At 43.9% G+C, this 16022-nt stretch overlaps 1 protein-coding gene across 1 annotated transcript in view; it reads left to right on the forward strand.

Moving 5' to 3' along the window:
* Positions 1–16022, forward strand: part of LOC106570681 (gamma-aminobutyric acid type B receptor subunit 1) — a 281759-nt gene that overhangs the window by 162956 nt on the left and 102781 nt on the right. Inside the window, exon 7 of the mRNA XM_045695041.1 lies at positions 3287–3447. Coding sequence (XP_045550997.1) covers positions 3287–3447 — 161 coding nt within the window. The remainder of the gene's footprint in view (positions 1–3286; positions 3448–16022) is intronic.

Below are 16022 nucleotides of genomic sequence, written 5' to 3' on the forward strand. Positions count from 1 at the left end.
ATATCAATCAGACAGAGAGATACATCACGCAGACAGAGAGATACAGAGAGATACATCAAGCAGACAGAGAGATACATCAAGCTGACAGAGAGATACATCAAGCTGACAGAGAGATAGAGAGAGATATATCAAGCAGACAGAGAGGTGGTACGGATGTAAGGATGAATCCATGTAGTGTGTGGGAGGGAGGGAGACAAAGAAATGGTTCATTATATCACTACGTTACATTTGGTAAATGCCTTTTGCTACATTGAATGTTTTTATTGATTGGCATGTGGAAGGACGTGATAGAGTAGATCATAAAGGGAAGAAAAAAGAGCGCTATTTGAGAAAGGATGAGAGGGCTACATCTGAAAGAAATAGATACGATACAAAACAAACACACACACATAGAGAGAGCAAGGAGGAGGGAGAGATTACAAATGGAGAAGTGCAGAGGAATGAGAGAATCCATGGTCTACTTTGATAATGACTTGACATGTGGAATTAAAAAACTGTGCATCCAGCTGAGAGAGAGAGAGAGAGAGAGAGAGAGAGAGAGAGAGAGAGAGAGAGAGAGAGAGAGAGAGAGAGAGAGAGAGAGAGAGAGAGAGAGAGAGAGAGAGAGAGAGAGAGAGAGAAAGAAGACTCTTGTTAAAGGCCCAGTGCAGTCAAAAACGTGATTTTTTGGTGTTTTATATACTGTATATTTCCACACTATGAGGTTGGAATAATACTGTGAAATTGGGAAAATGCTAATGCCCTTTTAGTGTAAGAGCTTTTTGAAAAGACCACCTGAAATGTCAGCCTGTTTTGGTGGGATGGAGTTGTGACCTGCCTGGTGGTAAATGAGTTAGTAGAACAATACGAAAGAGTTGGCCACTCTAACAATGGCTGCAGTCCAAATTCTAAGTAGACAGCCCTTGTCCCTAAAACCCTCAGGCCTTGAAAGACGTTTTACATCGTCACATCGGAGTGTATCTTAAATGTCCCTTGACCAAGCGAAAGAAAAGAGTGATGATCGGAGAGGCAACTTTCTTGGTGGAAAATCTTGAAATTGAAATGATTGCGATTTTTTTAATTTTTTTTATTCTTGTTGCCAAATACTTTATACACAAATAAAAATGCCAGAATTCTATATCAAAATTACAAATATTTTTGATTGAATTGAATCACCTTGTTAAGACATTATCCTTAGTACATTACAATAAGAATAACAGCTTCCTGAATCAGTATAATGAGTGAATACATTTGCACTAGAATTCCCATATTTTAGAAAATATTTTTTTGTATATATTTTTTGAGATATGTACCAAAAAAGTGTTAAACAAATCTAAATACATTTTATAGTTGAGATAAAATATATTTTGATTTGTTTAACACTTTTTTGGTTACTACATAATTCCAAACTTTTGACTGGTACTGTATATATACTTTTGTATGTATTTAGTATTTTCTTGTTTACACCTGTGTTTTGTTTTGTTAGACATGTTTAATGTAGGGATGTAAGTAGTTGATTATTTTGTATAATGAATAAAAATAAAGTTAAAAAACAAATTTAAAAATAAACAATTATTTAAAAAAATATTATATAAGAAAGAGTTCCAAACCTCTCTGCCGATAACATGCAGTTTTCTGTTTTCTCATCCCCGCTCAGACCACTCCCAGACAGTCCTAAAGAAATTCCTGCTTGAGAATTTTCTCTTTGCTAAGAAGCTTTTTAGTTCCTTGTTGACCATTTTAATTGAAAGCAATCACAGTAAGTTAATTGCTACCCAGATAAAAACGGCGCATTGGACCTTTAAAGTTTAGAATAAAACAATAAGTATTATAGTGTGTAGTTGGCTGAGGAAAGAAAAGGGAGAGAACGGTAATTGAGAAGCTCTGTTAAGGGATTGCAAATTCAAAGTGGTTTATGAAACGGAGAAGGATAGAGCAAAACAACCAACCAACCAACTTCCCTCCACCTCCCCCCTCTCTCTCTCTCTCTCTCTCTCTCTCTCTCTCTCTCTCTCTCTCTCTACCTCCCTCTGTGCTCTGTAAACCTGGGACACTGTAACGCTTTCAGTCTCTCTGCTGCAGTCGACGAACAAAATAATAACGCTTGGACCTGTTCACTTTAACACTTACGTTTAACCCGACACTGCTGTGACCGTTTATTTTGGTTGTTTTAACCGCTTATCTGCTTACCTGCCGTTTAAAACGCAGTCGTTCAAATGCCGAGTTGACAACACGCGTCTCGTTTAACGGGCAGGAATAGACAACTGTGGCATGTTTATGTATTGCGGCGGTCGATCCTACATAACATGTGCACTACCTAACGTGCCGTTTTAATTCAATCCTAGTGCAATATCTTCCGGCAGAGCAGTGAGTATGTAGGGAATTGGATAAGGCAAGGACAGACGATTATTTAAAACGAGCACGGTTGAACAGGGTAGATTACCGTTGGATCTCTTCCTATTTCTCTCCAGATTATTTCTAATATTTTACTAAGGGAGATTCAACATTTCTCTGTCTAATTTCCGAGACTTTGCGGCCGGGCGCTCTCAGTGATATAATCTTTTCCAGAACCTTGGACAGCGGAAATACTAACACTCAGAATGTTCGCAGGATACAAATCATTCTTTACCACTGCAGGGTTTTCTGGTCGCTATTCATACCGAACGAGCAAGTTCAATTAAGAGACTTCCAACCTGCATGTATCGTTATTTGACCTTATCTGTCTGTTAATTTCAATTGAACTTACTCTCACACGGCTACTGATTACGCTAAACGTGTAACTGCAAGAGGATATCTACCTGTAAATGATATCCAACTGGATTTACTTATAGGCTACTGTGGATTTGGGTCGTGTTTATAATATTGTCCCAAGACCAACACATGTTGAGTGTAAAGACAGAGGAATAATCATTTAGAGAGATAAACAGCCTTTTGTGTAGGTTGCTCAGACTGAACAGTAACATTTATTTACAGACGAAAACGAAGTTACCCTTCAGTAGAACTAGTGTTGAGATAGATTGGCTATTTTATGAGGAATAAAAATAGTTTATTTTATCACGACAAAAAAAAAACACACACGAGTTCTTGACGCAGCAACAGCAGAACAATATCAGTCACCAAGACAATTCTCAACCATCAGCGGCATACAACATTTTATACTTTATAGAACCACGTTTCGGACACTCTAAAACTTCCACCATGGCGGTGTCTTGTCGAAGTCTACCCGGCGGTCGACGCTCCATCATTGGCCAGACATTGATCTTCGCCTCGCTGACTTTACTCTTCTCTTGGTCCTGCCCGGCTCTAGGCAAGAAGAAGCTCTACATCGGTGCCCTCTTCCCGATGAGCGGAGGCTGGCCCGGGGGCCAAGCATGTCTCCCTTCCGCGCAGATGGCCCTCGACTTGGTGAACAAGAGAACGGATATACTGCCGGAGTACGAACTGGAACTAATCCACTACGATAGCATGGTGAGTAGCCTAGGCTAAATTAACCGCAAAGAAGTGCTTTGACTGCATCATTTCTGCCGTAAACATCAATTTATCCCATCCGAAGTGTCTGAATTACGTGCTATGTGGTTACATTAATAATTCAGACTGGATCGTTATTCATATTAGATCAACATTTGATTCATAATGGCTTGTTTTTACTGCAACTTTGTTTTGCTTATATTTGCATAATATGAATACCAAATCTGTGTTCATCTATGTCATGCGTGCCTTAATTTGGATAATAAGTTGTCCTTTGTGAATTCTTTAATTTCCTCTGTTGTTTTTAATTAGCTCCAATAGACTGTGTTTCTTTGATTCATGTGCTCTAAGAGGCAGGGCAGACTTAGTGAGTTGGAGGCCCCAGGTCGAGTCTGGTAAATGTGTTAACTTAGGTACATTTTCTGTTCGAATTCAGGCAGTTCTTCAGGTCCCGTTGATAGGATAGTCTCGAACGGAGCTCGTCCAGTTTGTTCTCCAGTGACTGGACATTCGGAGCCTAGAGGCACTTTATGTACTCACCGATGTAGTCGGCCTCTCTTATGCCGCCTTTTTATTTTCCGTGTCTCAAGGATTAGGGCCAGGTCCGTGGTATGTCCTGCACCTCCGATTAGTTGAAATTGACATCTTCATCCAAATGGAGGTTGTTGATCGCTGTTCTAATGTCCAACGGGCTGTGTGTCCCGAATGGCACCCTAGTCCCTATATAGTACACTAACTTTTCACCACATAGTGCACTATATAGGTAATAGGGAGCCATTTGAGAGGCAGAAACAGGCACTTTGTCTCGTGCTCAGCAGTGTCGCTGTCCGTGGTGTTGAATCCCTAATCAGTCGGCAGATTCATTAGAGCTCAGGTCCGCGGGGCGAGTCCACTACTCCTCATCATGCAGCCAACCGGGAAGATACTTTGTAAGTGCCTATGATGGAAGACTGCCCTGACCAAAAAGCACTTCTTCCATTTGGCTAACTACACTGAACACTCAATAGGAGTCTCCCACAACGAACGGGCTCTCATCATCTCACCATCCATTCTGTTTCTCAGTTCAAGCAACGATAGTAATCGGCACAATCTTTTCCTTTTCTTGGAGAGAAGTCTGTCGTTCTTTTGTTTGTTTGAACTGCGGTTGTCTTGGTTACTGTTGTCATGCCAACCTCTAACCCCCCCTTCCTTTTCTACACCCCCAGTCTTTTGAAGTAAGGTTCCGATGCAGAGCAGTTTCAACCAATCAGAGCAATGCTCTTAGGAGCACCAGCCAGTCACAGTGCATATAACTATTAACAGACTGTGAGTGTGGTCGTGTGTTGGCATCTCTCTCCCGTGAAGGGGAAGAGGGACGCAGGTGGGAAGAAGAGGCGGAATGGTAGAGAGAGAGAGAGAGAGAGAGCGCACGAGAGAGAGAGAGAAATGGCAAATGTGTGAGAGAGAGAGAAAGAGAGAGAGAGGGGGGGAGAAAGAAAGAGATTACAAATGTAAGAGAGAGAGAGAAAGAGAGGGGGGAGAGAGAGAGAGAAAGAGAGGGGGAGAGAGAGAGAGAGAGAGAGAGAGAAGGGGGAGACTGGACTGAGTGAAAGTAAATAGAAATTGAAGAACATGGAGGTTTGAGGTTAGACCAGACTAGAATAGAGAGCACTTGTCTTGTCATTAGGGCTGAGGATGGTAATATGTCAATGCAGACAGTAGTCCCATACAACGCTCCCCTACATTCTGTTTATTTTTGACGGCACCATTTCACCAGGTCAAATTCCTGGTCCAACAGAATAACACAGGCTATATAAGGATGTACGTTGCTCATAAGATTCATTTTCTACTAAGTGCATTAGTGTTGCTGCCATGCTGTGTTGTCATGTGTTGCTGCCTTGCTATGTTGTTGTCTTAGGTCTCTCTTTATGTAGTGTTGTGTTGTCTCTCTTGTCGTGATGTGTGTTTTGTCCTATATTAAAAAAATATATATAATAAAAAAAATATATATAAAAAAAACAACATATATATATATATATATATCCCAGCCCCCGTCCCAACTGGAGGCCTTTTGCCTTTTGGTAGGACATCATTGTAAATAAGAATTTGTTCTTAACTGACTTGCCTAGTTAAATAAAGGTTAAATAAAATGAATTAGTCCGTCTTAGCAGTGGCGTACTTACCATTAGACAGAAGAGGCCTCAGGTCTCACATCATTAAGGGCCCTAGTGAGTTCCGCATAATAAAACAAATAATCAGAGTAATAATTGTTTTAATATAATTTCTCCCGCTTCTCTCCCGTGCTCTACTCGAGGACACCCCCCCTTCAATCCCCCTCCACTCCCCCTCCACTCCCCCTCCACTCCCCCAAACAAATGACCCGCTGTCGTGGGCTGCTCAGCTCATCGTCCTCATTCTGTCTTGCTTCAGCAGGTTGGTTCAGCAACAAATCTGCGGGAAGCTTCAAAAGTTGCAAAGGAAATGGGGAGGGAGGGGGGTTTTGTGCCCAAGTATCCAGGTAAATGAGGCCACATTGTTGACAAAAAAGCCAAATAATTATTAATAATCGATCAATAATTTATTTCCATACATATTTCATATTAATATTACCCACGTTTTTCTCATAGCAGAAACAATTGTAATGAATCACCCATGGACTGGTTCATAATAATGGACTATTCCACCCTGACTGAGTTGGTCTATTCCACCCTGACAGAGTTGGACTATTCCACCCTGACAGAGTTGGACTATTCCACCCTGACAGAGTTGGACTATTCCACCCTGACAGAGTTGGACTATTCCACCCTGACAGAGTTGGACTATTCCACCCCTGACAGAGTTGGACTATTCCACCCTGACAGAGTTGGACTATTCCACCCTGACAGAGTTGGACTATTCCACCCTGACAGAGTTGGACTATTCCACCCTGACAGAGTTGGACTATTCCACCCTGACAGAGTTGGACTATTCCACCCTGACAGAGTTGGACTATTCCACCCTGACAGAGTTGGACTATTCCACCCTGACTGAGTTGGACTATTCCACCCTGACAGAGTTGGACTATTCCACCCTGACTGAGTTGGACTATTCCACCCTGACAGAGTTGGACTATTCCACCCTGACAGAGTTGGCCTATTCTATTCTATATCCTGTGTTTCACGGTGTCGTGAATGAACAAGGACATGGATAATATACATCTAGCTGGTTTTTCTACACATCGTCAGGACAGAACGGCAGCGTCGGGGAAGCTCAAGGGGGGTGGTGGTGTGTGTCTCTTTGTTAACAACAGCTGCTGTCTGATCTCTAATATTAACAAAGTCTTGAGGTTCTACTCGCCTTAGTTAGAATACCTCGTAATAAGCTGTAGACGATGCTATTTACCAAGAGAGTTTTCATCTATATTTTTCGTAGCTGTCTATTTACCACAACAAACCGATGCTCGCACTAAGACCACACTCAGGGCCATAAGAAAACAAGAAAATATTCATCCAGAGGAGTCACTCCTAGTGGCCGGTGATTTTAATGCAGGAAAAATGAAATCTGTTTTACCAAATTTTTACCAGCATGTCACGTGTGCAACTAGAGGTGAAAAAACTCTCGATCACCTTTACTCAACACAGAAACGCATACTAAGCTCTCCTTCGCCTTCCATTTGGCAAATCTGACCATAACTCTATCCTGCTGATAGAGTGACTGTGCGTACATATCCCAACCAGAAGCCATGGATAACAGGCCATGGATTACTAAACTCTCCCTCGCCTTCCATTTAGCAAATCTGACCATAACTCTATCCTCCTGATTCCTGCTTACAAGCAAAAACTCCAACAGGAAGTACCAGTGACACGCTCAATACGGAAGTGGTCTGATGAAGCGGATGCTAAACTACAGGTCTGTTTCGCTAGCACAGACTGGAATATGTTCCAGGATCCATCCTATGGCATTGAGGAGTTTACCACATCAGTCACCGGCTTCATTAATAAGTGCATCGACGACATTGTCCACACAGTGACTGTATGGTACGTACATATCCCAGCCAGAAGCCATGGATTACAGGCAACATCTGCATGGAGCTAAAGGCTAGATCTACCGATTTCAATGAGTGTGACCCTAATCCGGACGCTTTTAAGAAATCCCGCTACGCCCTCCAACGAGCCATCAAACAGGAAAAGCACCAACACAGGACTAATATCGAATCCTACTATACTGGCTCCAATGCTTATTGGATGTTGCAGGGCTTGCAAACTATCACTGTTACAAAGGGAAACCTAGGCACGAGCTGCCCAGTGACGGGAGCCTACCAGATGAGCTAAATGCCTTCTATGCTCGCATTGAGGCAATCAAAACTGAACCATTCATTAGTGCACCAGCTGTTCTGGACGACTGTGGGATCACGCTCTTCGTAGCCCGATGTGAGTCAGACCTTTAAACAGGTTACAAAGCCACAGGGCCACAGGGCCACAGGGCCAGATGGATTACCAGGACGTGTACTCCGAGCATGCGCTGACCAGTGTCTTCACTGACATTTTCAACCCTCTTCCTGACCCATTATGTAATGCCTAAATGTTTCAAGCAGACCACCATAGTCCCTGTGCCCAAGACAGGTAACCTGTCTAAATGACTATCGCCCCATAGCACTCACATCTGTAGCCATGAAATGCTTTAAAAGACTGGTCATAGCTTACATGATCATGGCTTTCATCAACACCATCATCCCAGACACCCTGGACCTACTCCAATTCGCATACCGTCCCCATGGATCCACAGATGACGCAATCTCTATTGCACTTTCCCAGCTGGACAAGAGGAACACCTATGTGAGAATTCTGTTCATTGACAGCTCAGCGTATTGCCCTCCAAGCTCGTCACTAAGCTATGGACCCTGGGACTGAACACCTCCCTCTGCTTCTGGATCCTGGACCGGTGGACAGATCCACAGGATCCTGGACAGGCCCCCAGGTGGTGAGGGTAGACAACAGCACATCCGCCACACTGACCCTCAACCTTGGGGCCCCTCAGGGGTGTATGCTTAGTCCCAATCCCGTACTCCCTGTTCACCCACAACTGTGAGGCCGCACCTGACTCCAAAACCAGCATTAAGTTTGCCGACAACAAGATGGTGGTAGGCCTGATCACCGACAATGATGAGACAGCCAATAGTGAGGAGGTTAGATACCTGGCAGTGTGGTGCCAGAACAACTTTTCCCTCAACGTCTGCAAGACAGAAGGAGCTGATCGTGGAATGCAGGAAACGGAGGTCTGAGCACGCCCCCATTCACATCGACGGGGCTGTATTGGTGCAGGTCGAGAGCTTCAAGTTCCTCGGTGTCCACATCCCTAAGGACATATCATGGTCCAAACACACCAACACAGTCTAGAAGAGGCCACGACAACACCTTTTCCCTATCAGTTGGCTAAAAAGATTTGGCATGTGCCCTTAGATCCTCAAAAAGTTATACAGCCACACCATTGAGAACATCTTGACTGGCTGAATCACCACTTGGTATGGCGACTGCTTGGTATCCGACAACAAGGCGCTACAGAGGGTAATGTGTACTAAGTCGAGCTCCCTGCCATCCAGGACCTTTATAGCAGGCGATGTCAGAGGAAGTCTCTAAAAATTCTATAAGACTCCCGTCACCCAACTCATAAACTTTTGTCTTTACTACCGCACAGCAAGCGGTACCGATGCACCAAGTCTGGAACCAACATGACCCGGAACAGCTTCAACCCCCCCAAGACATAAGACTGCTAAGTAGTTAGTGAAGTATAGCTGCCCGGACTATCTGCATTGACCCTTTTTTGCACTAACTTTTTTTGTCTCATCACATACGCTGCTGCTACAGTTTACTTTCTGTCACTTTATTCATAGTTATATGTACAGTTGAAGTCGGAAGTGTACATACACCTTAGCCAAATACATTTAATCTTAGTTTTTCACAATTCCTGAAATGTAATCCTCTTAAAAATTCCCTGTCTTAGGTCAGTTAGTATCAGCACTTTATTTTAAGAATGTGAAATGTCAGAATAATAGTAGAGAGAGAGATTTATTTCAGCTTTTATTTCTTTCATCACATTCCCAGTGGGTCAGAAGTTTACATAGACTCAATTAGTACTTGGTAGCATTGCCTTTAAATTGTTTAACTTGGGTCAAACGTTTCGGGTAGCCTTCCACAAGCTTCCAACAATACGTTTTTATGGCGGATTTGGAGCAGTGGCTTCTTCCTTGCTGAGCGGCCTTTCAGGTTATGTTGATATAGGACTCGTTTTACTGTGGATAGATACTTTTGTACCTGTTTCCTCCAGCATCTTCACAAGATCCTTTGCTGTTGTTCTGGGATTGATTTGCACTTTTCGCCTCAAAGTACGTTCATCTCAAGGAGACAGAACGCGTCTCCTTCCTGAGCGGTATGACGGCTGCGTGGTCCCATGGTGTTTAAACTTGCGTACTATTGTTTGTACAGATGAACGTGGTACCTTCAGGCGTTTGTAAATTGCTCCCAAGGTTGAACCAGACTTGTGGAGGTCTACAATTTTTTTCTGAGGTCTTGGCTGATTTCTTTTGATTTTCCTATGATGTCAAGCAAAGAGGCACTGAGTTTGAAGGTAGGCCTTGAAATACATCCACAAGTACACCTCCAATTGACTCAAATGATGTCAGTTAGCCTATCAGAAGCTTCTAAAGCCATGACATCATTTTCTGGAATTTTCCAAGCTGTTTAAAGGCACAGTAAACTTCTGACCCACTAGAATTGTAATACAGTGAATTATAAGTGAAATTCTCTGTCTGTAAACAATTGTTGGAAAAATTACTTGTGTCATGCACAAAGTAGATGTCCTAACCGACTTGCCAAGACTATAGTTTGTTAACAAGAAATTTGTGGAGTGGTTGACAAATGAGTTGGCTCCAACCTAAGTGTATGTAAACTTACGACTTCAACTGTACATATCTACCTTAATTTCCCTCATACCCCTGCATATCAACTCAGTACTGGTACTCCTGCATATCAACTCAGTACTGGTACCCCTGCATATCAACTCAGTACTGGTACTCCTGCATATTGACTCAGTACTGGTACCCCTGCATATCGACTCAGTACTGGTACTCCTGCATATTGACTCAGTACTCGTACTCCTGCATATTGACTCAGTACTGGTACTCCTGCATATTGACTCAGTACTGGTACCCTGTGTATATAGCCAAGTTATCATTACTCATTGACTCAGTACTGGTTCCCCTGCATATTGACTCAGTACTGGTACCCCGTGTATATAGCCAAGTTATCGTTACTCATTGACTCAGTACTGGTACCCCGTGTATATAGCCAAGTTATCGTTACTCATTGACTCAGTACTGGTACCCCTGCATATTGAATCAGTACTGGTACTCCTGCATATCAACTCAGTACTGGTACCCCTGCATATCGACTCAGTACTGGTACCCCTGCATATTGAATCAGTACTGGTACTCCTGCATATCAACTCAGTACTGGTACCCCTGCATATCAACTCAGTACTGGTACCCCGTGTATATAGCCAAGTTATCGTCACTCATTGTGTATTTATTATTACTTGTATGATTACGTGTTTTACTTTTCTGTTTTTTCTCTATTTTCTTTTTCTCTGCATTGTTGGGAAGTAAGCATTTCACTGTTAAAGGGATATTTCGTGTTTTAGCATGTTAGACCTAATTTTCCACTTGCTTATAGTGTTGAAGCATCCTCCAGACAGTTGTTTTGGTCAGAGTTCCATTCCTGAGATTTCTTTGGGCTGGCTTAGTTGCTTGCATTAGCCATATAGCGGTGGTGGCCAGACTCATCCAAGAACGTGCTTCAAAATGTCTCCACGTAAAATTCTAAAGACAATTATGTTTTCGGGGAGGCCTGTGGAAAATGTGATCGTTTTTTTTCTTTAAACATCCACAACTGTTCTTTTGAAGAAAACGGATTAGCTACTTCAGCTGAAGTAAGTTGCCAGTGTTATTACGCTCACGTGAGCAACAAGTCTGAAGCGCCGGAGTAGTTGTGTCATCTCTCGCTCGTCAACAGAGAGCGTGGCTCCACATACGGAAATACAGACAAGGAAAACAAGCAGCATTTCACTAGCTAAGACAGGGATAAGGATACGGAGAGCCTAGATGTCTGTATCTAGGACAGGGTTGGGATATGGATAGATGTCACTAGTTAGGACAGGGATAAGGATATGGATAGATGTCACTAGTTAGGACAGGGATAAGGATATGGAGAGCCTAGATGTCACTAGCTAGGACAGGGATAAGGATATGGATAGCCTAGATGTCACTAGCTAGGATAGGGATAAGGATATGGATAGCCTAGATGTCACAAGCTAGGACAGGGATAAGGATATGGAGAGCCTAGATGTCACTAGCTAGGACAGGGATAAGGATATGGATAGCCTAGATGTCACTATCTAAGACAGGGATAAGGATATGGAGAGCGTAGATGTCACAAGCTAGGACAGGGATAAGGATATGGATAGCCTAGATGTCACTAGCTAGGACAGGGAGAAGGATATGGGTAGCCTAGATGTCACAAGCTAGGACAGGGATAAGGATATGGATAGCCTAGATGTCACTAGCTAGGACAGGGATAAGGATACGAAAGTAGATGTCACTATCTAGGACAGGGATAAGGATATGGAGAGCCTAGATGTCACTAGCTAGGACAGGGATAAGGATATGGATAGCCTAGATGTCACTAGCTAGGACAGGGATAAGGATATGGATAGCCTAGATGTCACTAGCTAGGACAGGGATAAGGATACAAATAGATGTCACTATCTAAGACAGGGAGAAGGATATGGAGAGCCTAGATGTCATAAGCTAGGACAGGGATAAGGAAACGAATAGATGTCACTATCTAGGACAGGGATAAGGATATGGAGAGCCTAGATGTCACAAGCTAGGATAGGGATAAGGATATGGAGAGCCTAGATGTCACTAGCTAGGATAGGGATGAGGATATGGATAGCCTAGATGTCACTAGCTAGGACAGGGGATAAGGATACGAATAGATGTCACTATCTAAGACAGGGATAAGGATATGGATAGCCTAGATGTCACTAGCTAGGACAGGGATAAGGATATGGATAGCCTAGATGTCACTAGCTAGGACAGGGATAAGGATATGAACAGCCTAGATGTCACTAGCTAGGATAGGGATGAGGATATGGATAGCCTAGATGTCACTAGCTAGGACAGGGATAAGGATACGAATAGATGTCACTATCTAAGACAGGGATAAGGATATGGATAGCCTAGATGTCACTAGCTAGGACAGGGATAAGGATATGGATAGCCTAGATGTCACTAGCTAGGACAGGGATAAGGATACGAATAGATGTCACTATCTAAGACAGGGATAAGGATATGGATAGCCTAGATGTCACTAGCTAGGACAGGGATAAGGATATGGATAGCCTAGATGTCACTAGCTTGGCCAGGGATAAGGATATGGATAGCCTAGATGTCACTAGCTAGGACAGGGATAAGGATACGAATAGATGTCACTATCTAAGACAGGGAGAAGGATATGGAGAGCCTAGATGTCACTAGCTAGGACAGGGATAAGGATATGGAGAGCCTAGATGTCACTAGCTAGGACAGGGATAAGGATATGGATAGCCTAGATGTCACTAGCTAGGACAGGGATAAGGATATGGAGAGCCTAGATGTCACTAGCTAGGCCAGGGATAAGGATATGGAGAGCCTAGATGTCACTAGCTAGGCCAGGGATAAGGATATGGAGAGCCTAGATGTCACTAGCTAGGCCAGGGATAAGGATATGGAGAGCCTAGATGTCACTAGCTAGGACAGGGATAAGTATAGACGAAGCAAAGTTTGGACATTTCAAAGTATGCGGCGTTCGTCTCGCAACGGATCCTTCAACCGCATTTAGTTTCCACGCTGTTGTGGACGTCCCCATTGAAATGCATGACATCTGGCGCAACATAATGGAGTGCTTATGGGAAATGTGAACGAGACTTCAGTCTCCGCCTGTTGTTTACGAAGCATGTGACAAATAAAATGTTATTTGATTTTATCATAGCCCCTCCCTCTCTCTCTCTCTCTCTCTCTCTCTCTCTCTCTCTCTCTCTCTCTCTCTCTCTCTCTCTCTCTCTCTCTCTCTCTCTCTCTCTCTCCCTCTCAACTAGGCCTCCATAACATTCATCATAGCTTGTCTGACAGCAACACTTAAAGATGGTTTATAGGCGGTTTTGTTTTATTGACTTTGGTGACCCCCCTATGAAATCATCTGATATATTTAAAAGCCTCCTGCACTGTCAAGCCATTTTAAAATAGTCTACATCAGAGAATTAACAGGATTTTATATTTATAAAGTGTTTTTCTCTAGCCTATTCATATGAATAATGGAAAGTCTATGCCGCTCTCTGCGAAGGAAAGTAATTGTGCCGTTCCAGTCCAGATGAGTCTTTACGATGCCACTGATACTTCATCCAAATATTTAACAGCTGCTTGTAGAATTCTTAACATTCAGAGCATTCTAAAAATCCTGAAAGTCAATGATAGTGCCTGTGCCTCTCGCTGTCTCTGCCCTTCACTCAGACAAGCAGTGGCGCTCAATCCTAAACAGTTGAAAATACAACTGTAGCCTATGCGTGTGTGTTGTCGGGTGAGCTCAATTTCATGCGTTTGGTCCCAGCTGCACAGTTCATGGAACGGAAACCCCTTGCACGGCCTCCCCTGGGTCAGTAGGAACAAGGGAGAGCAGCAACAGCATGTCAGTAGGAGGGTAAAACATTCTGCTGATGGTCTCGAAGGAATCTAGGGAGCTTCACTAGCAAGGCTTCATAAGCCCCAAACACGCCGCTGACTCAACAAGCCTCAAACACACCACTGACTCAACAAGCCTCAAACACACCACTGACTCAACAAGCCTCAAACACGACCCAAACACGCCACTGACTCAACAAGCCTCAAACACACCACTGACTCAACAAGCCTCAAACACGACCCAAACACACCACTGACTCAACAAGCCTCAAACACACCACTGACTGAACAAGCCTCAAACACACCACTGACTCAACATGCCTCAAACACGCCACTGACTCAACAAGCCTCAAACACACCACTGACTCAACAAGCCTCAAACACACCACTGACTCAACAAGCCTCAAACACACCACTGACTCAACAAGCCTCAAACACACCACTGACTCAACAAGCCTCAAATACGCCACTGACTCAACAAGCCTCAAACACACCACTGACTCAACAAGCCTCAAACACACCACAGACTCAACAAGCCCCAAACACACCACTGACTCAACACGCCTCAAACACACCACTGACTCAACAAGCCCCAAACACGCCACTGACTCAACAAGCCCCAAACACACCACTGACTCAACAAGCCTCAAACACACCACTGACTCAACAAGCCCCAAACACACCACTGACTCAACAAGCCCCAAACACGCCACTGACTCAACAAGCCTCAAACACACCACTGACTCAACAAGCCCCAAACACACCACTGACTCAACAAGCCCCAAACACGCCACTGACTCAACAAGCCTCAAACACACCACTGACTCAACAAGCCCCAAACACACCACTGACTCAACAAGCCCCAAACACACCACTGACTCAACAAGCCTCAAACACACCACTGACTCAACAAGCCCCAAACACACCACTGACTCAACAAGCCCCAAACACACCACTGACTCAACAAGCCCCAAACACACCACTGACTCAACAAGCCTCAAACACACCACTGACTCAACAAGCCTCAAACACACCACTGACTCAACAAGCCACAAACACACCACTGACTCAACAAGCCCCAAACACACCACTGACTCAACAAGCCCCAAACACACCACCAACCCCAAACACGCCACTGACTCAACAAGCCTCAAACACACCACTGACTCAACAAGCCCCAAACACCCGACTCAAAGCCCCAAACACGCCACTGACTCAACAAGCCTCAAACACACCACTGACTCAACAAGCCTCAAACACACCACTGACTCAACAAGCCTCAAACACACCACTGACTCAACAAGCCCCAAACACGACCCAAACACGCCACTGACTCAACAAGCCTCAAACACACCACTGACTCAACCAAGCCCCAAACACGACCCAAACACGCCACTGACTCAACAAGCCTCAAACACACTACTGACTCAACAAGCTCCAAACACACCACTGACTCAACACGCCTCAAACACACCACTGACTCAACAAGCCCCAAACACACCACTGACTCAACAAGTCTCAAACACATCACTGACTCAACAAGCCTCAAACACACCACAGACTCAACAAGCCCCAAACACACCACTGACTCAACAAGCCCCAAACACACCACTGACTCAACAAGCCTGGCTGGTCTTTGCTCTTCCAACTGGTATTTGGAGTTCTTATTAATAACCAGCGTGCCAAATGAAACCCATCCCAAATGCCACCGTAATCCCTATATAGTGAACTACTTTTGACTAGGGCCCGTAGGGCACTGTGTAGGTGCAGGGAATAGGGTGTAATTTGGGACAAAGCCTAGCAGTCAGTTGAACTCTTGACCTCGCTCATAATTGGGCCCAATAAT

This window comes from Salmo salar, chromosome ssa14 (assembly GCF_905237065.1).
Source record: "Salmo salar chromosome ssa14, Ssal_v3.1, whole genome shotgun sequence".
NCBI classification, from domain to species: domain Eukaryota; kingdom Metazoa; phylum Chordata; class Actinopteri; order Salmoniformes; family Salmonidae; genus Salmo; species Salmo salar.